This window comes from Lycorma delicatula, chromosome 12 (assembly GCF_047948215.1).
Source record: "Lycorma delicatula isolate Av1 chromosome 12, ASM4794821v1, whole genome shotgun sequence".
NCBI lineage: Eukaryota > Metazoa > Arthropoda > Insecta > Hemiptera > Fulgoridae > Lycorma > Lycorma delicatula.
The window spans coordinates 4,108,227-4,131,458 of NC_134466.1; the positions used below are offsets into that span (position 1 = coordinate 4,108,227).

Below are 23,232 nucleotides of genomic sequence, written 5' to 3' on the forward strand. Positions count from 1 at the left end.
AAAATGTTAACCTGATTTCTACTCCATGATTAAAATTATGCAATTTTAACTTAAATTTGGGTATGAATTTGAACGTTTCATATGGTTTTTAACCAAAAAATTGGATAAAATATGTGGCACAACTGCATCTACTACACAACACTTCACAATTGATGTTTGCCAGTAATTGGTGGATGATTACTTCCCTGAAAGGTTGAGTCATGCAAATCAACAATTTAGTCCAAAAAAACCATCCGCTACTTTTTATGTATAATATTAATCCAACTGGTCCAGTAAGTATTTTTTTTGTTTAAGTTTGAAACACCTCTTCCTAATTTTTTTGTGTTTTTTCTGTTATGTCAGAACCCAACTCAAACACAAATTGCAGTAATTCTGCTTATCATGGATAACAGATTGGAGAGTGCTGATGTCACTACAAATTTCAGCAGTTTTCTATATTTTATCAATCTGTCCTTGTAAATAAAATCATTAATAATGACAAAGGATCAGTCAAAACTTCTATGAACGATGCACAAATTGGCAACATTTGTTCTACCAGATTTAATTGTTCTGCTTATAAAAATATATATCATTAATACACTTTTTACCATACTGTTTTAATATCTGCAAATGTATTTCTGCCACTTTAATACCTTCAGAAAATAAAATCAAAGCACATTGTTCTTCCACAGAAGATACTCATATTTCAAATGGAGCCAACATTTTTAAATAAAAAAAGGAAGTTATAATAATGGAATTCTTTTTGAAAAGCTTACAGTTTCTATTTCAATATCGCCAAGTTGAACGTTTTAGTGCATTTTAAGTATTTTCTGCTGCTGACATTGTCTAATTAATGAACAATCCTGTTATATGTCTATCTAAACTTTAACATGTAAACAGTTTTATTACCTAACAATAGAATTAACGACAACTTTAATTAATTCTGTTTATTTTAATCGGTGTGGTAGTAACTCTACAATAAAAAAATTTTATTGTTATTAATTTTTTATATAAACTGTATTTATTTATCTTAGTAGAAAAAACTGTTCTCAAGAAATAAAGAAAGTATTTGGCAGGTCACAAGGGAAAAAAGTAATAAGCAGTACATTTTTTATCAGTTTTAGTAAAGATTGTTGTATTTATGGGTTTGACAAAAGATACTGAAAATCTGAATAAATTGTTGAAATTCTTAAAAATGCAATTTGTTACTTTTAAGTATGTCATGTTTAAAAAATATGTAAATATGTCAAAACTATGAAATTTATGATGAAGAATAAAAATTATCACAAAATTAAGAAGTAATTATTGAAGTAGGATTACAATTACAAAATCAGTATAAACCATATACAAGGATAATTTATTTACTTGTTAGTTCAACTGTTATTGCGCATTCATTTCAAATGTTATTGCACATTATCGCACTTGCTGCCCTCAGCAGTATTTATATCTCTGGGCCTGGGGGTTATCCTGATGCAACAACAGCCAATCAATCCATTTTTTCAATTGACCTTAATGTTTTCAAAACATCTATTTTCCAAATCTTCTACACTATTTTTTTAATTGTTGATTCTATTTGATTTTTCTCTATTCTTACAATTTCCTTAACTACAAGCTTTTCTACAAGTCTATATATATATATATATATATATATATATATATATATATATATATATATATATATATATATATATATATACACACACATATGAGAAAGTTTTTTTCAAGGTCCGATCAGTCGCGAAATAAAAATCCACGCAAAAATCGGATGAACCTTTGCACATATGTGTTGCGCAGCGTCTCTACTATGGCCTTCAATCACGCCGCGTCACTTCGTTTACTTCTGAACACGCAGCTAGCACGTAAGCATGTCTACAACAATAGCATCTCCCGCCAAGTGTGAAGCGCGTGCGGTAATTAGATTTCTTCAGGCTGATGGGTGTAATGCGGCTGAAATTCATAGACAAATAAGTAATGTGTACGGTGAAACTTCAATGAGTGACAGCAAAGTGCGACAATGGTACAGGAACTTTAAAGCAGGATGTGCAGATGTTCATGATGCAGGTGGTCAGGGAGGAAGCGAGTGTCAACTGATGATCTCGTTGAGCGAGTGGATGAGGCAATTCGAGAAAATCGTCGGGACACAATTTCTGTATTGAGTGATTCGTTTCCTGAAATTTCAAGGTCAGCTCTCTGCACCGTTGTGAGTGACAGACTTCAGTACCACAGACTGTGTGCGAGATGGGTTCCCAAGATGCTGTCCGACCATCACAAAACAATGAGAATGGAGGCCTCCCTAACGTTTCTCCAGCGCTACCACAATGAAGGAGAAGATTTTTTGAACAAAATTATCACAGGGGACGAGACACGAGTCCATTTGAAACCGAAGAACAATCCAAACAGTGGATGCATTCTCATTCTCTCAGTAAACCAAAGAAGTTCAAGCGAACCTTCTCCAACAGAAAGCGTACGGCTACTGTGTTCCGGGACCGGAATGGAGTTCTCTTAGTGGAATTCATGGAACGTGGTACGACCATCACTGCAGTCTCATACTGTGTGACTTCACTGTGGTTTTAATTTTTGACCGATCAGACCTTGAAAAAAATAACCCTTGTGTGTGTGTATATATATATATACAACACACAATATAAATTTAAATTTAACAAGAATTATACATATTGTTATGTTTAAATATTACATCTTTAAATGCAAATTTTAAGATTTATTGGTACAGTTAACAAAAAATATTATATTTCTTCGTTCTAAAAAAACCTATGTTGAAAAAGTTATCTTAAGAAAATACTTATCTAAAATAAACTATTATTTTTTTATTTGTTTATTATGGACAAATATTTTATCAAGATCCTTTAACAGCAAGAATAAATTACTAGTGAAATTAAATGAATTTTTTTTTCTACATCGCATTCTTTTAGGTAGATTTCATAAGAAAGCTACCTATTGTAATGGGTACCGTGATTCAACTTCTGGAAAATTTCAACATATCTTCACATTTCACATCCCCCAGACCCCAAAACCACCATCTGTTCAAAGTTTACATATATATACATACAAGGAATGTAAAGTAATGAGAATGGTTCAGAAAAACTTTTTATTTACAATCCAATTATACGTGACTATCACCTTTGAAATAGTTCCCGTGAGAAACCATGGAACAATGTTCTGGTGTTAGAAACTTAAGAACCATCTCAGCATCCCAATGTTTTTAATGTTGATAATCTTGTTTAAAATTTTCTATGTTTCTTTTTCAATTTACATTTTATAAATATTATAATTTAATATCAGAAGGCAGAATTCTTAAATCTACTAATTTGTTTTACATTTTCTTCAATTCTAATGTAAAGTTTTTCATACCATTTAGATACTTATGCATGAGACATGCAGTGCAATCTTCTCCATAAGCCTCAATATTTAAAACATTTTATCACTGTTTGTTCCCAATTTTACTAAATAATTCAATTTTTTTTTTCTTCATACCGTACCACTGATAGTTTTTGGATTTTGTGTTCTTTTGAAAGATTATTACTATTTCTCTAGTTTTATAAATAGAAATTTCATTGAATACTTTTTCTTATCTTTTATAAAAGCTGTTTTGTTTGTTACCATCATAATTCAAGAAATGTGTGTTTATTTTAATTTTATTTTGTAGCATTTTTCTGTATTATAAATTTGGTCAAACCTGTTATTTCATTTTCTGTTAATCAGATTTTCTATATTTTGAAAAATGTTACTTATATATAAGCGTTATAATTTATAATTTTCTTTAAATTAGTACTTCATAAGTTTAGGCATTTTTTAATTTTTTTCTTTTCTGACTTTTCAGTACACTACATAAAGGAAGATGTGCTAATCGGATCAAATGTTGCATGTTGGACATTTTTTACGGACATTTCATGATCCCCACTAACCAAAAACACAATTTTAGCATTGAAAAATTCCAGAACCATGTATGTACATGATGTCATCGGCTTGCTGTTTTATTTCACATCTTGAGAACAAACAACCAATTTTTATGAAATGTTATACAATGATTTCTGTTTATGAGGCATTGATGCATTCAATTTTGGTTGTGATCGGTCAAGAAAACAGGGAAATATGGACCTCATGGGATGTTTCTCAAAATTTTATTCGAAGGGCAGGTAAATTTTTTCACATAATTAATGCCATAATATAGTTGAAATACTAACTAGCGTTGTTTTTCTTACTGAGACTCAAAAACACCTAATTCACATTTACGCAGAATTTAAACACTGCTTTTTAGCTGAAGGTAATTGTTTTTTAGATTGCATAACTTGTGATAAAACTACGGTTCATCATTTTGAGCTGGAATTCAAACATCAAAATACAGATTGGAGAAATTTGAATTATCTGTTAGGAAAAAGTTCAAACCTAAATATCATCCGGTAAAGTGACGCTAAAGGTGTTTTGGGAGTTTAAAGGCTACATTTATTGTGATTATTTGGAAGACTAACTAACAATCTACAGCAAGAAACTCTTGTAACAGGTAAAATGAAACCTACAATAACGACAAAACTTCTTGGTTTTGGTTTTCTCTCAAACAGGGTTATTCTTCAGCACAATAATACGCACACTCATATTGTTAAAAAATCACAGTAAGCTACTCAAAACCAAGTTAGGAGGCATTGTTACTTCACCTTACAGTTCCCATTGTATAACAATTTTTTTTTAAATATTTTTAATTGCTCACAGGTCAGAAACAACGAGCAGGTCAAGAATGCACGGTGAAGAATTCTTTACTACTGGAATAAAAAAAGTAACAAAAAGATGAGACAAGGGCCTAAATGTAGCGGGAATTATGTTAAACGATAGTGTTTCTTTCACTGTCATTGAATAAATAACAATTTCTCTAAAATACATATACCTCACTTTAAATACAGAACAAGTCTCCTAAACGTATATTTGTTGCATTACATATTATTTATTTATTATGTTTACATATACAGCCATTTAAAGTAAAATATCATTCCTTAGAGCTTCCTTAAAACGACAAGTTTTCAAGATACAAAGATTGATTTTTTTGGCGCCTGTTAGTGTCAATTGTGTAACTCAATATTTAGAAAATTAAAAATGTTAACTTATCCTTGAGTTTATATTTAAAAATGTCCAATCTTTACTAAAAATTGTCACTTATATTAAAAAAAAAATAAATAAAATAATAGTATCCAATCTCTCTTATCAAACCGTTCTACAGAACTGTTTTAGCTCTACATTTAACATCAAAATACTTCAGCTTAAAAGAAAGGTCTTATGTATGGATTAACAAATAAACAATAATTTAAGAAAAATTATCAATAAATAGTTTATTAGACCGCTGCTACTGCCATCTGGTGTTTATTAATTTAACTACATTATTTAAATAAATTTTATTATTTACTGGATCCATTCATCATTATCAAATTTTACGTGTTCAATTATACATAAGATATAAAAACTACCATAACAGATGTAAATCGTTTATTTAATATTCTTACAAATAAAAAAAATTTAATTCATAATTACACGGCAAATAAAATAAAAAGAATTATTAATAATATAAAAATAACAATAATCAACATATAAAAAAATTCAGAAATTTAAAACATAAATTTGAAGAAAATAACTCCGTTATAAAAAAAGCAGATAAAATAAATGCTCCAATCATCATAAAAAAAAAGAATACAACAATAGAAACAATCCTAAACAATGATAATTACAACAAAGTTACATGTGACCCTATAAATAGTTTCATTGCAGAACTTAAAATGATGCTAAAAGCGTATGTGTTTGAAGAATTAATTTAAGAAATTAAAAAAGTACAAATAACAAACAAAATGTCTGCTTCAGCATTTTCCTAACTTAGATAATTTTTCATTAAGACCTTTAGTAAATTACATAAATGTATTTTGTTACAAAATTTCTAACCACACTTTTAAAGAAAAAAAATACTTAAAACTAAAAAACACGTATTAACATAAGAAACGGCATCAAAATAGTTGAAAAATTGAAGCAAAAAATAATGACCACAACGATATTACGGTTTCATATAACATTAAGAAAATGTCAACAAATATTCTAATTAAAGAAACTAAAAATTAATAGAAATATTATTGTATAATAATAAAATAATGAATTGCTTATTAAACAAATAATTACTCTTTTACAACTTACAATAAAGAAAATAATTTTTCTTTAAATAATAATTACTATATACAAGAAAAAGGTCTCACTATTGGTTCCCAGCTAAGATGCATAACGGTCGAAGTATTTAATCAAACCATGGAAGATAGTAATAACAACATAAAACGTACGTAAAAAAATAATAGATACGATACGTGGATGATGTTTTCATAATCTACAGGAAACAAATCGATTACAAATATGATACAATTCTGTAAAAAATTAGATGGATTCCATAGAAACATTATACGTAGACTAGAATTATAGCAAAACAACAACACTATAAATTTTCTAGACATAAGATGAAAAAAAAATAAAAGTATATTATAGTTAGAAATTTATAGATAACTCATACTACCCATAACAACCATAAATAATGAATTCATACATCCACATTGCCAAAAAATTTCAAATTATACGGTTACAGATTCACAGAATTAAAAAATATTTAGACAATAAATATGAATTAAACAATGAATTCAATTTAATAAAATATACCGCTATTAACAATGGGTATAATAAAAAAGTAACTGTGATTTGATTAAAAAACTTATACGTTTAAACATAAAAACATAAATGAAAATATCGCTACATTAAAACAATTAAAAAGTGAAACGCTACATACCTGTAACGTATATCTTTTTTTCTGCGCGAAAACACTTTCATGTTATCATTGTTCAGACACGATATATTTGTTGCAAAAAATAAACGTTAAAAAATGGAACAACTAAAAGCTAAAAACCCAGAAATGCAAAAATAAACCTTCAAAGTAAAAATCCTGTAACGCATGCTAAAAGCGAAATAAAAACACAAAGATACATCGGAATTAGATATCTCAGTTAAAATAAAATTACCATCTGCTTTACAGCAATATATTATATATGCTTATATATTTGAAAATAAACAGATGGCTCTAAGAAATCGTAAAACATAAGACAAAAACATTTCATTATCCCGTAGAATAATTTACATGTTAGCCCCTAGTTTAAACTTGCGACGTGATGTGGTGTAACAGATACGATCCACAACGATGTGGTGTGCCATTATTACTGAGCAGTCACAGCAACAAACCGGTGCATCTGTTTGAATCATCAGATATCCATGAGTGGTCCTTGCCGGGCTTCCTCCTCTCGACCTGCTAGTCAAGGAGAGAAAGGAGGGCAAGAACAGAAACAAGACTAAGCGATATTTGTTGGCTTGCTGGCAGAGCAGATGGTTGGGTTCCCGAAAAGGGCGATGGACAAAAAGACTGCTGCCTAGCGTCCAAAACTGGGTGGATACAGGGTTGGGAGAGTTGGACTTCTATCTCACCCAGTTCTTTAGTGGACACAGGTGTTTGAGAGGGGAAGGAGAGACACCCGTGAGTGTATTGCTCGGCAGCAATCGATTCTGCCGAGCACACATTTTTTGTGTGCCCTAGATGGGAGCTTCTGAGAATGCAGGTAGTACAAGATGTGGGTCCCATCTCCCCGGACAGTATCGGAGAGACAATGCTAAGAAGTGAGACGTCCTGGGCTGTCCAAAAAAAATATTCATGAGTGAGACTAGTGTGCCCTATTCGCAAACAGCAAATAATAACCTCTTCTTGCATGAGGAGCTCCACAATGACACAGTATTCTTAATCGGGTGAAATTTATTGTTCACGGTAGCATTCCATTTGCTTTGCCGCTCACTACAAACCACCCTCTTCAGGAAACAGACAAGATCATTCGAAATGGTCGGTGAAAGGAGGCAGAAAACAAGCCTCCATTGTTCTACTATCAGCGTGATCATTGTCTGAAATCCCAATATGGCTGGGAGTACAGCAGAAGCTCACAGCTGTATTACATTGATTTATTTGTAAAATAACACACGCTGAATCTCACAGAAAATAGGGTGTCTTGGTACTCAAGACACCCGGCAATTCTTGATGTGCAGGCTGGCGATTCTTGATGTGTACTACATCAAGAATCGCCTGCAAGGCGCTTGTGGAATCGGATCAAACAAATACATGTTGAAATGTAGGGCTAATTATACTTAACCCCTTATTAATAGCATACAGTTCTGCAACGAAAATACTGGCAACGCTGGGGAGACTGAACATGTATGTTTTGTTGCCAACCACGAAGCGCAACAAAAGTTGTAGCATCAGGATTAAGACTATTTATAACATATACTAAAACTACATGCAATAAAAAAAACAATTTTCATTCAATAAAACAGCATCAATAAGAAACAATAAAAAATTAAATACAATTTACTAACGCTAAAAAATCTATTACAAAACATTTACAAGAAGTTTATTATATAAATATAATAAAATGCTGTTCCGATAACTGTGATAAATTTTATATAGGTATGACTTACAGGTCATTTAAAAAACGATGTCAAGAACACGTATAAATATGTAAATATGGAAAACAAAAATCTAATTATGCAGCTCACATGCACAAAAATAAAAGCACTTTTTCAAAATTAGAAACAAATGGTAAAAAAATCAAACAGTAAACACTTGAAAAGATATATATAATAAAAACAATGGTGACAATATTATAAATGAAATAGTAAAATTTGATGATGATTAATGAATCTGGGAAATAATAAAATTTATTTAAATAATTTAGTTAAATTAATAATAATTACCAGATGGGCAATAGCAGTGGTCTTATAAACTATTTATTTGGCTCATTGAGTGAGAGAGAGTTTCTCTATAAATTTTCATCACTTGACTTATTTTATATTATTCACCTGATGAAGCAGTACACACTGCAAAAACATTTGTGGATTTTTTCAAAAAAAAGAAAAAAAAAGTGTTTTTCTTTATTTAGTAAATAGTTTATAATACTCTACTCCAATATGCTTCTCTTAAAGTACTAGAGAATCTAAGAAATGCCAATTAGGTCTTAGATTTCATGAAGGAAAAAATCCTGAAATTCATGTTCCCACAGTAGAAAGGGGACAACAATCGTACATATTAAAGTTGGTTGATACATGCAAGCGTCTAACAAATGAAGGGATCAAACAGCTCCCAGGATAAGGAATTCTGCTTCTACAAATGCCAGTGGCCATTTTGAAGAGTGGACAGGCAATAGAAGTTTGGGGTATTCTACTGTCCTGGGGGTGAGAAATTGGCTCTGATGGTGGAAGAAACTTCTATAGGAAGTCAACAGCATTAGGATACAGAAGATTACTTCTTTCTGGTTAGGCACTATGGTGGTGTCTTCTTTTGTTAAATAGTCCGGAGGTAAAATTACTTCCTATCTGGAGCTCTGGGGGATGCAGCAGCAGGAGTGTCGTAGAAAAGACAACTAGAAACCCTTGTAACAATGTTACAAGATATAAGATTGAGGAGTTATTAGAAAATGATCAGGATTACTGTAAAATAATTATGGGAGACTGGAACACACCGGTAGGAGAAGGCGAAAATGGAAAGACAGTGGACAAGTTCACATTGGGAGCACAAAATGAAAGAGGAAACAGGCTGGTTGAATTTTTCCAAGCAAAGAATTTCTTCATAACAAATACGTTTTTTAAGAATCATAAAAGAAGAAGTCTTGGAAAAGATCAACAGACAGATCTCACTTTCAAGTAAATCATTTTTTTGTGGAAAACAGATATAAGAATGCTGTTAAGAAGGCAGATGGGCTTCCAGGAGCAGACAGAGGAAGTGATCATATTCTGTTAATGATGGAAATGAAAATAAGATTTTAAAAAATTCAAACTGCAATGAAAGTGAGAAGGAATGGAATATATAGGGGCTTATAAGGCATAGGGAGAGTAAAAGTGAATGAAATGCAGACAAAGGCGATTATTACTCAAAATAAAAGGAAAATGAACCGGCAGAAGAAATGTGATCAAAGATAAAACTATCTATAAGGGAAGCTACAGAGAAAGGAATTGGTACAAAGAAGAAATAAAAATAAAGAAGGAGAATACAACGCAATCGATCGAAAATTAAATAAGTTTAAAAAACACATAAAGCTAGGGAAAGGTGGCTAAAAGAAGAATGTAGAACATAGAAGATTTAGAAAAGAAAAGGAAGTATGACGTGTTGTGTAAGAAGGTAAAAACTGCCACATAGATAGAAGAAATTCTACTTATAAAATGAGAGAAATTGGAAAATTGAAAGATGGTAAAAGTGTTTATAAAGAGGATGAAGTGAATGATTGGAACAGTATATAGAGGACCTATATGCAGGAGTAGGAAATGTGAAATACAGAAAGTTGAGATGGAAGAAGTTATGGAAAGGATGAAAGCCCACCGGACTTTGAGATCTGAAATTAAACAAACTATTAAAGACATAAAGTACAGGAAAGCAACAGCAGATGAACTTCCAATAGAACTCTTTAAATGTTTAAAAGATAAAGGAATAGATGAAATACTCTCAATGTACAATACAATTTACAATACTGGAATACGACCAGAAGATTTTGTTAATACAATAATACAGATACCTAAAAAAAATGGAACCAAAAAATGTGAATAACATAGAACAATAAGCTTACTACTATGTGCTGTAAAAATAATGCTGAGAGTTATGAAAAGAAGATTTATTACAAAAATGGAGGAGAATGCCAAGGAAGAATAGTTTGGATTCAGAAAAGGAAAAGGAACAAGAGAAGCTTTAGGACCGATCAGAATGATAGGAGAGAGATTTTTTGGAAGAGGAAGAAGATTGAACTTGTATTTTATAGGTACGGAAAAGGCATTTGACAGAATACAGTGGGAAAAGTTATTTGAGATTTTGAAAGAAAAGAAAATCGATCGGAAGGGTAGGAAACCGATCAGAAAAATGTATATGAAGCAAAAAGGAGTTGTGAAAATGAGAATTCATAAATCGGTTAGAATAAGGCAGAAGAGTGAGGCAAGGCTTCTGTTTACCATCGACACTGTTCACCCTTTATGTCGAGGGGTTGTTGAAAGAAATATCGGATGGCTAATGAGTAAGCATAGGCGGAACAAATATAAATCGCGTCACGTATGCTGACGATGGTGCTGATTGACACTCAGACATTGCAAGTAATGATAAAGACACTGGAAGCAGGGATAATGGAATACGGGATGAAACAAATCTGAGGAAAACAAAAGTCGTGAAGGTAAATGAAAGGGAAGATATGAAAGTTGTAACGGCAAAAGAAAAAATTGAACACGTAAATATATCTCAGGATAGTATTAACTGATGATTGGAGGGGTAAAGAAGAGATTAAGATGAGAATTTCAATGACAAAGGAAGCCTTTGCCGTTTGAAACGATTAATATATTTTCCATTTTTTCAACCGTTCTGATTTTGTTACTAAGTGTTACCAGCTATTAACTTTTGAACCGCATCTCATAAATTCTTGTGGAATTTAGATAAGCATCTATTATGTATAACAATAAATGATCGACTTCTATAAAAATAATTTTAGATGAATCTATACATAAGTGGATGGCACTGTAGTAACAATTAGTTCATATATTTAAAAAAAAAAATTACTTTTGAAAATCACATACGAGGTGCTACCTAAAAGTTCGGGGAATTTGAATTTCGCGCGCGAACCATTGCTGGTACGACCTGCTGCCGCTAGATGTGGCTAACTCTTTGTGAATCAGTGTTCCAACAGCTGTGACGATGAGAGGCTACATTGTTGACTTTCGTGCGGTTGTGAAACGTTGTGTTTTACTGCTTCGGCGAAGTTCTAAATGGCAGATTTTAAAGAGCAAAGAACCAGCATCAAATTTTGCTTCGTGCTTAAAAAAACCGGTGCAGAAACCCATCGCATGTTTGTGGAAGCGTTTGGTGACAGTGCTACGAGAAAAAGGAAAACTTTTTTGCGGTACAAACGATTCAAAGATGGACGAACGACAGTCGATGACGATGACCGTTCAGGAAGACCATCAACAACCGAAACACCGGAAAACATCGCGAAAGTGCGAGAGGCTATTGTTGCAGATCGCAGACAAACAACCCACGATGTTTGTGCAATCCTACATATGTCATATGGGTCCGTGCAACGCAACTTGTCGGACAATTTGAACGTGAGACGCATCGCTGCAAAATTCGTACCGAGACTGTTGAACAGAGACCAGAAACAAAATCCCGTAACTGTCTGTAGCGAATTGAAAAATTCAGCAAGAGATGACCCTAACTTCATCTCCAATGAGACACGGGTGTACGGGTATGACCCTGAAACTAAGCAGCAGTCGTCGCAGTGGAGGTCGCCAAGTTCACCGCGGATAAAAAAAGCACGCCAAGTTCGTAGCAACGTGAAGTCCATGACGATTGTTTTTTTCGATATCAAAGGGATTATCCGTAAGGAATTTGTTCCTCTTGATCAAACTGTCAATGGGATGTTCTATTATGAAGTTTTGAAGCGGTTACGTGAAAGCATTAGGCGCAAACGTTCAGATCTGTGGGGTAACAACAGCCGGGTTCTGCGCCATGACAACCGCGCCCGCGCACTAATCGCTAGCCGTTCGGAATTTCTTGGCTTCCAAAAAGACGGTAGTGATTCCCCATCCACCCTATTCGCCTGACCTTGCCCCGTGCGACTATTTTTTTGTTTCTGAAAATAAAATTTCAATCGAAAGGCCGTCGTTTGAACACAATTGAGGAGATTCAGGAAGAAACGCAGAACGTTTTTCGAACACTTACACCTGCAGATTTCCAGGGATGCGTGGAATCATGGGAAAAACACCGGGATCACTGTATCAATGCCCAAGGGTATTACTTTGAAGGAGACATTGGAATTATAAGTTACGGTAAGCTATTTTATTTTTACGGTAAAATTCCCCGAACATTTTGGTAGCACCTCGTATCTTCTACTTTCCTTGCACAGTTCTCAACCTATCAGAGAGCCAATATGAAGTTATAATAAGCTATCTCGCTAAGAAACTTTTAATACCGCTAACTTAAAAAAATAAAAAGTATTTTTCAAAACTATTTCTAAATAAAGAGTCTTTGTTTCTTAATATTTTTAACATAATAATGAAATTTACATAATGCTATTAGACTATCAACTTATTCAGTTTTTCTTCTCATTTATTTAATTTCAATAATCGGTTTTGTTTTTTAGATATTTTCCAATACAGAAATGATTTTTATTTTGGATTAAAACTATAATGCAGCATTTTTCTACCGCATCTGTTTTGTTTTGTTTTCAATAAATATCAAATTCCTAAAATTCTTCTTTGTGTTTGGTAGATGTTACATACATTTTTTCAGAATTAGATTCTCTACTAATATTACTTGTTTATTAGCAATTTACTGAAATCTATTTTTCATAAAACCTAAATAAATATGGTTTTTTCATTCCATTTTTTTTCCATTTTACAATAATTTTCTAAAAAATTATTACACTCGGTTCATGGACCTGTTTTCATTTAATTTTTCAGTTTTTTTTTTTTTTTTGTCTTCAGTCATTTGACTGGTTTGATGCAGCTCTCCAAGATTCCCTATCTAGTGCTAGTCGTTTCATTTCAGTATACCCTCTACATCCTACATCCCTAACAATTTGTTTTACATATTCCAAACGTGGCCTGCCTACACAATTTTTCCCTTCTACCTGTCCTTCGAATATTAAAGCGACTATTCCAGGATGCCTTAGTATGTGGCCTATAAGTCTGTCTCTTCTTTTAACTATATTTTTCCAAATGCTTCTTTCTTCATCTATTTGCCGCAATACCTCTTCATTTGTCGCTTTATCCACCCATCTGATTTTTAACATTCTCCTATAGCACCGCATTTCAAAAGCTTCTAATCTTTTCTTCTCAGATACTCCGATCGTCCAAGTTTCACTTCCATATAAAGCGACGCTCCAAACATACACTTTCAAAAATCTTTTCCTGACATTTAAATTAATTTTTGATGTAAACAAAATATATTTCTTACTGAAGGCTCGTTTAGCCTTTGCTATTCAGCATTTTATATCGCTCCTGCTTCGTCCATCTTTAGTAATTCTACTTCCCAAATAACAAAATTCTTCTACCTCCATAATCTTTTCTCCTCCTATTTTCACATTCAGTGGTCCATCTTTGTTATTTCTACTACATTTCATTACTTTTGTTTTGTTCTTGTTTATTTTCATGCGATAGTTCTTGTGTAGGACTTTATCTATGCTGTTCATTGTTTCTTCTAAATCCTTTTTACTCTCGGCTAGAATTACTATATCATCAGCAAATCGTAGCATCTTTATCTTTTCACCTTGTACTGTTACTCCGAATCTAAATTGTTTTTTAACATCATTAACTGCTAGTTCCATGTAAAGATTAAAAAGTAACGGAGATAGGGAACATCTTTGTCGGACTCCCTTTCTTATTAGGGCTTCTTTCTTATGTTCTTCAATTGTTATTGTTGCTGTTTGGTTCCTGTACATGTTAGCAATTGTTCTTCTATCTCTGTATTTGAACCCTAATTTTTTTAAAATGCTGAACATTTTATTCCAGTCTACGTTATCGAAAGCCTTTTCTAGGTCTATAAACGCCAAGTATGTCGGTTTGTTTTTCTTTAATCTTCCTTCTACTATTAATCTGAGGCCTAAAATTGCTTCCCTTGTCCCTATACTTTTCCTGAAACCAAATTGGTCTTCTCCTAACACTTCTTCCACTCTCCTCTCAATTCTTCTGTATAAAATTCTAGTTAAGATTTTTAATGCATGACTAGTTAAACTAATTGTTCTGTATTCTTCACATTTTTCTGCCCCTGCTTTCTTTGGTATCATAACTATAACACTTTTTTTGAAGTCTGATGGCAATTCCCCATTTTCAGTTTAAAAACCATATAAATTTACCTATTTATATTAGATAGTACAGCTTAATTTTACCATTTGAATAAAAATCAGGGTGAAATTTTTCACAAGCTGTAACTCAAATTCAAAGTGCTTCTCTCATCTTTATATGATTTTTAATTTTAGAACATTTCCTGAGCTATTTCAGTTTCCTTGTTTTAAAAACCTAAATTAAACCGATTCAAAACCAATAAATTAACACTAATATTTATAACAAAGCAGATTTCTTCAAAGCAAAATTTATAGCGCAAATTATAAAAAAACTCTATGTAGAAACAATTAATAGTAACCGATTAATTAAACAGAAATCTATTATGGAAAATAAACACACATTTTCTAGAAAACATGACAAATCTTTAGAAAATAAGACTTACTTTTCGTTATTTTATTTCGTTTCCTTTTGTCCACCTTAAACACATACCCGGTCATCATGACCCTCAGTGTAGTAAAGTCTACTTGAATATGCTCAAAAATATCGCTAACAATAGACAACGCACATAAAGAAACGTCAATGTTCCGACTTACACCATCACATGAACCGCACTTCTAACTTGCCCCGCTCAATTTTTTTTCGACCTTAAGCGGAGCCTAATTCAAGAATGACTTGACCGATCTTCATCAAATATTTATAAGCGCAACTTCAAATACACTACTACAGTATATCTACATTTCACTGAAAGTGATCAAATAGTGTTAGGGATTTTTGGGCCACAAATTTAATAATAGTTGGAGATTGGAATGCAAGCATTGGAAAAGGCAAAGAAGGAAATATAGTGGGTGAATACGGGCTGGGCAAAAGGAATGAAAGAGGGGAACGACTTTAGAGTTTTGCACGAAGTATAATTTAGTAATTGCCAACACCCGGTTTAAAAATCATAATAGAAGAATATACACTTGGAAAAAGCCAGGCGATACTGCAAGGTATCAGATAGATTATATCATGGTTAAGCAAAGATTTAGAAATCAACTCGTCGACTGCAAAACTTACCCTGGAGCAGACATTGATAGCGACCATAATTTGGTGATAATGAAATGTAGATTGGGGCTTATAAAACTGAAGAAAAGGTGTCAGATGACCGGTGGAATTTAGAGAAGCTTGAGGAAGAGGAAGTAAAGAGGATTTTTGAGGAGGACATCGCAAGAGGTCTGAGTAAAAACAATAAGGTAGAAAATGTAGAAGAAGAATGGGAGAATGTTAAAAAGGAAATTCTTAAATCAGCAGAAGCAAACTTAAGCGGAACAAAGAGAACCGGTAGTAAAACCTTGGGTTTCAGATGATATATTGCAGCTGAAGGATGAACGTACAAAATATAAGAATGATAGTGATGAAGAAAGTAAAAGGAACTATTGACAATTAAGAAATGCTATAAATAGGAATTGCAAACTGGCGAAAGAAGAGTGGATTAAAGAAAACTGTTCAGAAGTGGAAACAGAAATGCACATTGGTAAAAAGACGGAGCATGCAGGAAAATTTTGCGGTACATAAACTAAAATCTAAAAATGTGTTAAACAAAGATGGTACACCGATTTATAATACGAAAGGTAAAGTCGATAGGTGGGTGGAATATATTGAACAGTTATACGGAGGAAATGAATTAGAAAATGGTGTTACAGAGGAAGAAAAGGAAGTTGAAGAGGATGAAATGGTAGAAACAATACTGACATCTGAATTTAAGAGAGCATTAAAAGATTTGAATGGCAGAAAGGCTCCTGGAATAGACGGAATACCTGTAAAATTACTGCACAGTGCATGTGAGGAAGCGATTGATAGATTGTAGAAACTGGTGTGTAATATTTATGAAAAACGGGAAGTTCCGTCAGACTTCAAAAAAAGTGTTATAGTCATGATACCAAAGAGAGCAGGGGCAGATAAATGTGAAGAATACAGAACAATTAGTTTAACTAGTCGTGCATCAAAAATCTTAACTAGAATTCAATACACGAGAATTGAGAGGAGAGTGGAAAAGTGTTACAAGAAGATCGATTTGATTTCAGGAAAGTATAGGGACAAGGGAAGCAATTTTAGGCCTCAGATTAATAGTTGAAAGAAAGATTACAGAAAAACAAACCGACATACTTTGCATTTATAGACCTAGAAAAGGCATTCGATAATGTAGACTGGAATAAAACGTTCAGCATTTTAAAAAAATTAGGGTTCAAATACAGAGATAGAAGAACGATTGCTAACATTTACAGGAACCAAACAGCAACAGTAATAAACAAAAAACATAAGAAAGAAGCCGTAATAAGAAAGGGAGTCTGACAAGGATGTTCCCTAACCCCGTTACTTGTTAATCTTTACATGGCACTAGCAGTTACTGATGTTAAAGAACAATTTAGATTCGGAGTAAAAGTACAAGGTGAAAAGAAAAAGATGCTACGATTTGCTGATGATATAGTAATTCTAACTGAGAGTAAAAAGGATTTAGAAGAAACAATGAACGGCATAGATGAAGTAAGAACTATCGTGTGAAAATAAACAAGAACAAAACAAAAGTAATGAAATGTGTAGAATAACAATGATGGACCGCTGAATGTGAAAATAGGAGGAGAAAAGATTATGGAGGTAGAAGAATTTTGTTATTTGGGAAGTAGAATTACTAAAGATGGACGAAGCAGGAGCGATATAAAATGCCGAATAGCACGAGCTAAACGAGCCTTCAGTCCCAAATATAATTTGTTTACATCAAAAATTAATTTAAATGTCAGGAAAAGATTTTTGAAAGTATATGTTTGGAGCGTCACTTTATATGGAAGTGAAACTTGCACAATCAGAGGATCTGATAAAAAAAGATTACACGCTTTTGAAGTGTGGTGCTATAGGAGATTTTTAAAAATCAGACGGGTGGATTAAGTGACAAATGAAGAGGTGTTGCGGCAAATAGATGAAGAAAGAAGCGTTTGGAAAAATATAGCTAAATGAAGAGGCAGACTTATAGGCCACATACTAAGGCATCCTGTAATAGTCGTTTTAAAATTGGAGGGACAGGTAGAAGGAAAAAAATTGTGTAGGCAGGCCGCGTTTGGAATATGTAAAACAAATTGTTAGGGATGTAGGATGTAGAGGGTATACTGAAATGAAACGACTAGCACTAGATAGGGAATCTTGGAGAGCTGCATCAAACCAGTCAAATGACTTAAGACATAAAAAAAAGGCCTATAAATAAATACTGCCGATCACTGTGGTAGAGTGGCAGTGCCTTGGCCTTTCATCCAGAGGTCCAGGGTTCAAATCTCAATCAGATATGGCATTTTTCATAAGTTACAAAATTCCATATTCCATATGCACAAACAAGGTTCTTCTATGTAATTCGTCAAAAAATAAAATAAATATACAAGTAAGCCACAATTTAAGCGAATGGTATTTTCGTACTCATACCTCAAAACGTAAAGAAATTTCACTTTCACCCCCACCCCCTTAACGCTGTGCAACTGAAAGTAGTACCATACTTTTCTTTGAAAAGTCCATTAAAAAAACACACGTAAAAAGTAAACTACAATGGAAATATAATTAATTATAACACAGGGAAATAATATATTTAATATAAATTATCACCATTTTTATTTACATTTAAAAATTTTATAGAAGTAATAGTTGTGTTACTTACTCCTAGATTATAAACAGTAAAACAATTAATTTATTTGAACGACTAGATTGTGGATGAAGACAGATATTAGTAACATCTGTCTCCTCAATTTTATAATTAAATTATTTTTTAATCAATTTATTATAATAAAAATAACCTTATCAAAAACATATATATATATATATATATATATATATTATATACTAACCTCCCAATTTCGTACAGAAGCTTTCTCTATCTGTTGTTCTTGAAGCTGTTTATTTCTCACATTACCCCACTGAAGAATGGCTAATAATGTTAAACCGATACCGGTCGGTATAGGAATCCACCTCGTCCAAAGTTTTTTCCATTTGCTTTGTATTCCAACTTTAGCGGCTCCAGCGCCTCCTGAAATTTATAAAGATAAATAACAACAAAATGAAATAGGAAATAACAATATTCAAGGAAATGTATAAAATGAAAAAAATGTATAAAAGGAGATAGATATACATCCTTTTGTATGCATATGTAATGTGTAAACGTATAAAAGGAAATGTATTTTATTTTGATTGGTACATACTTTTTTTTTCTTCAGTCATTTGATTGGTTTGATGCAGCTCTCCAAGATTCCCTATCTGTGCTAGTCGTTTCATTTCAGTATACTCTCTACATCCTACATCATGGTACATACAAATACATTATATAGATGATCATCCTAACCCTGTAAAAGAAGACATCCTACATGTGACAGTTACGGTCACCACACCATCCCCTCCGTACCTAGCCCGTACGGTCTTTACAGAGGTCATCTTCAATATCTTGGTTATGATATCTTCTAATTCGAGGCAAACTAGCGTCCCTTTTTTCTTTTAGATCTTGTGAATAACGCTTGCGCTGAGGCGCCACAACAGGAACAGTCACTTTTCCTTAATTATAAATTGGCGTGCTTTGGGAGACCGTTTAACTTGTTTCTCATATTCTTCAGCTACGGCAGAGACTAAGGCTTTAAAATCCCTAACCTGAGGAATAATCTTCCGGTGGAGAATCGACGAACCGCTTCTAGGATTCTCTAAGAATCGCATTAATCCATCAAACTGCTAATTGAATTCCCTGACAATAGGATCAGAACTCCCCGTACGTCCCGAATCTGTAATCAAATCCGTAACAGTCAAAGCTTTTTTGATCAAAGCTGTACAAAAATTATTCAACCCCATATTTACGTTCACGCTGAACAAGGAAAGAAAATCTGTTTAATTAGTACTATTTAATAATTTATCGACACAGTAATATTGTTTTTTTTAAATTTAATTTTAAATAAATCGGTGTAACTTTTAAACCGTTCAATAATTATTTACATAATATTAATAAACGCTGTGTTTTGTTACAGGAAAACCGTCGTACTGTTTTATTGAATTTGATATTATCATTTAAAGAATGCATGACAACTTTTTTATTAAGCAGACTGCATATTAATTAATATAAACACAAGGACAAGTAAACGCTTTTAATTTTCTAAATACCGGTCTACACGATTCTTATACTTACGAGAACCAAACACAACTGTACTATACTGAAAAACGGTTCAGAATTTTTCAGGCAGCCCCTAAAGATAAAATATACTTCAAACGTTAATACAGAGCGGTACAAGGAAATAGGAAATTTTAAGGTAACCTTCACAAAAGTACTTGTAAGATGAATTTACAAGTTTTATTGTCGAAAACAAAAAGTAAATTACACGTCATTAAGTGTCCCCGACACAAAAAATTAACAATTTCTAAAAACAATACCCGTTCGAACGTATGTGCATACCTGAAAGCGAATCCTGAAATTTTGCACGGCATTTTGAAACGCTTCCGTGAGACGACGTAGTCTGATCGCTTTAATTTCTGCACAACTTGAATTTTGAAAGGGTGAAACTTCAAATACTGTCGACTAATCGGCGGACGGTTGTTCGGTTTACATTCAATGCCGTAGCGGCATTGTGTTTCCTTGCCGAACGTCGTGGGCTCCTTCCGACTGAGGCCCGAACTGCCCCGATGTTTTCTAGGGTTCGTTGACCTGGTAATTTCTTTTTTACAGCTGAACCCGTCTCCTCGAAATCGTCAACTCACGTTTTGCGGGCGCGTCCGCATGGAAAACGCGACAGTGACATCCTAATTTGTAACGACATCGGAATTCTCGTTGAGCAGCAGTCACGCTGTCACCGTTGTGTACAGAGCCACCGGTCCCCAGTAAACGGTAGGTAGTTGTGCACAGAAGGATGCCGTTCCGACCTTTCTACCGGCTCCTCGGGACTGCCACTACTACTTTCAAAATTTCTTTTTTTCCCTGTGCCGCTCTGTATAAATAAGCGTAGCAAACATATAAAATTCCTCAAAAATTCCCTAAATAGGCGACAGGAAAACTACCGTTATCATTAACGGGAATCCTGTTCAAGCGATCAATCGTTTGAAAAGTACGTAAAGAAAATCTGTTATTCGTTCTTCAATAAAGTTTTGTACTGATCTACTGCATCTTGTAATAACTAAATTAACAAAAGATATTATGAGAAGAATTTTATAAAATAAATATTCTGTAAAAATAGAAATCGTTTAATAAAAAGTTTTACGCTCTTCAAAATATTATTAATAATATGTTACTACAGTCACGTGTATTTATTTATTTATTTATTTATAACTGTACTAATAAAGAAAATTCTTAAGTGATAAATTAAAAAATTTAATAATCGAACATTACCCGTAAAACTATCTAATCTTCAGAAACATTTAAATATATAATCGCGTTATAAATACCACATTCCCACGATTTTATCAAAGAAATTATATTTTGACGATGAAATAATCTTTTATAATAAAAATAACAATATCCACCTCTAACAAACGATAACGACAAAAGAATGTTTTTATATAACTTAAAAACAATTAACGATGTTAAAGAACGATTTAGATTCGGAGTAACAGTACAAGGTGAAAATATAAAGACGCTACGATTTGCCGATGATATTGTTGGTTAACTGGCATTTCTCCCGCCACCACCCCATTCGGTCGCCCTAGAGCATAGACCAAATGTACCGTGCCAAAAACGGCTACTGTGCCTCTAAACAGATTAGCGACCTCGTTATCCTAATTGCTCCTAATGAGCTCCTATCTTCCGTGAGCGGTTAAGCTGGGCGCCGTACAGCACCCGCCTATGTGTCCCTACCGCTCACTTGTCACATTAAAACTAAATCGGGGAGGCGCACCCCTTGTTACAATTAAAACAATAAAAGTTACAAATTAAAAGACGGCAATTTAAACCGCCACGCCTCGGTCGCTGTTTGCCAGCTAGTGCCTGTCCACCATTAAAGCGCTTGGAGCTTATTGGCTGATGGCAGCCATTGTTTCCAGGAAGGTTTTCACCGACACGCTACAGGAATCAATAAATCCCCATTAAAATTAAACTTAAACTACCGATGACGGTTGAACATCGCAACCTCATCGAGGAACTCCCACACGGTCCGACAATGCGGCTCACGCCACATTGACTCGCCGTTTATGAGCGGCCAGTTTTCCCCCTGACCTCTAAGTTCCAGGGTGGCCCGGTCTCTGGCCCCCCCCAAGAGCAGGGCAGTCGAACATTAGGTGTTCGTTCGACTGGACCTCCCCACAGACGCACAACTCATCAGCCGCTAGGCGAAACCTGAACAGATATTGCATCAAATTCACGTGGTTGGTGAGCACTTGGGCACCCGCCGCCCTTAAAAATGAACTTGAGGCATACCATCCCCCCAGATCCTGTATAAATCTGTACAGAGATCTTCCCTTAGACGTGGTGTGCCATTCATGCTGCCATGCCTCCATCGCGAGGCCCCAAAGCCTCTTCCGCAGGCGGGAAATGGGCAACTGTTCGAAATTTAGACCCGGTGCATTGTGATCACCGTTCCGTTCCGGTTCTAGCCCGGCCCGAAACCGGATCCCAAATACCTCGGTTTCCCGACCTCTTCGCAACTTCCACATGGCTGCTCGAACTTTCTCCACTAAATCGATTGGGAGAGCCTTTCCCAATACGGTAGTAGCCTCATAGGACGTTGTTTTAAAAACACCAGTGCATACAATTAAAGCTCTGCGCTGGGCACTCCTTAAATTTAGAAGCAGTGCTCTATTTCTGTCCAACCTATGCGCCCAAACCGGCGCCGCGTATGCGATCATACTCTCGAAGACACCTGGGTACACTAAGTACATTTGGCGACCAGAAAGCCCGCAGTCTTTCCGAGCAATCCTTCTAAGTTTGTGCATCACAGAGACAGCGTCCGCCGCAACTTGCTTAATGTGGTTGCTAAAAAGCAACTTATCATCAAACAAAACACCTAGGTACTTATGAACCCTTACTCGGCTGATTACACAGCCTTTATACTTAATGTGGGGGTTTCGACTGCATGATAATTTGTCTGCGCCCTTTAGAAGCATAAACTTCGTCTTGGGCACAGAAATCTTTAAATTTTGTATGTCCATCCAGCCTTCGGCGGTTGACAAGGCCGCCTGCGCTCTACTTTCTAGCTGTGGTCGTGAATTTCCACGAACTAAAAGGAGACAGTCATCGGCTAAAGCCTGGGCCGTGACTCCTTCTGGGAATGTCAACCCCAGAAATCCATCGAACACCAGGTTCCACAGCAGGGGACCGAGAACGGAACCCTGCGGGCTTCCCCTGGTGACGGATTTTTCCACAACTAGGTGCGCATCTTTAAACAGGGCCGTACGGTTAGACAAATAGTC

The 23,232-nt window shown here is 34.2% G+C and overlaps 1 protein-coding gene across 3 annotated transcripts in view; it reads right to left on the reverse strand.

Moving 5' to 3' along the window:
• The window catches only part of LOC142333029 (phosphatidylserine decarboxylase proenzyme, mitochondrial-like), a 101,275-nt gene that overhangs the window by 38,375 nt on the left and 39,668 nt on the right, over positions 1-23,232 (reverse strand). For all 3 annotated transcript variants that reach the window (XM_075379804.1, XM_075379802.1, XM_075379805.1), the window contains exon 2: positions 18,711-18,889. In XM_075379804.1, the coding sequence (XP_075235919.1) occupies positions 18,711-18,889 (179 nt within the window). The remainder of the gene's footprint in view (positions 1-18,710; positions 18,890-23,232) is intronic.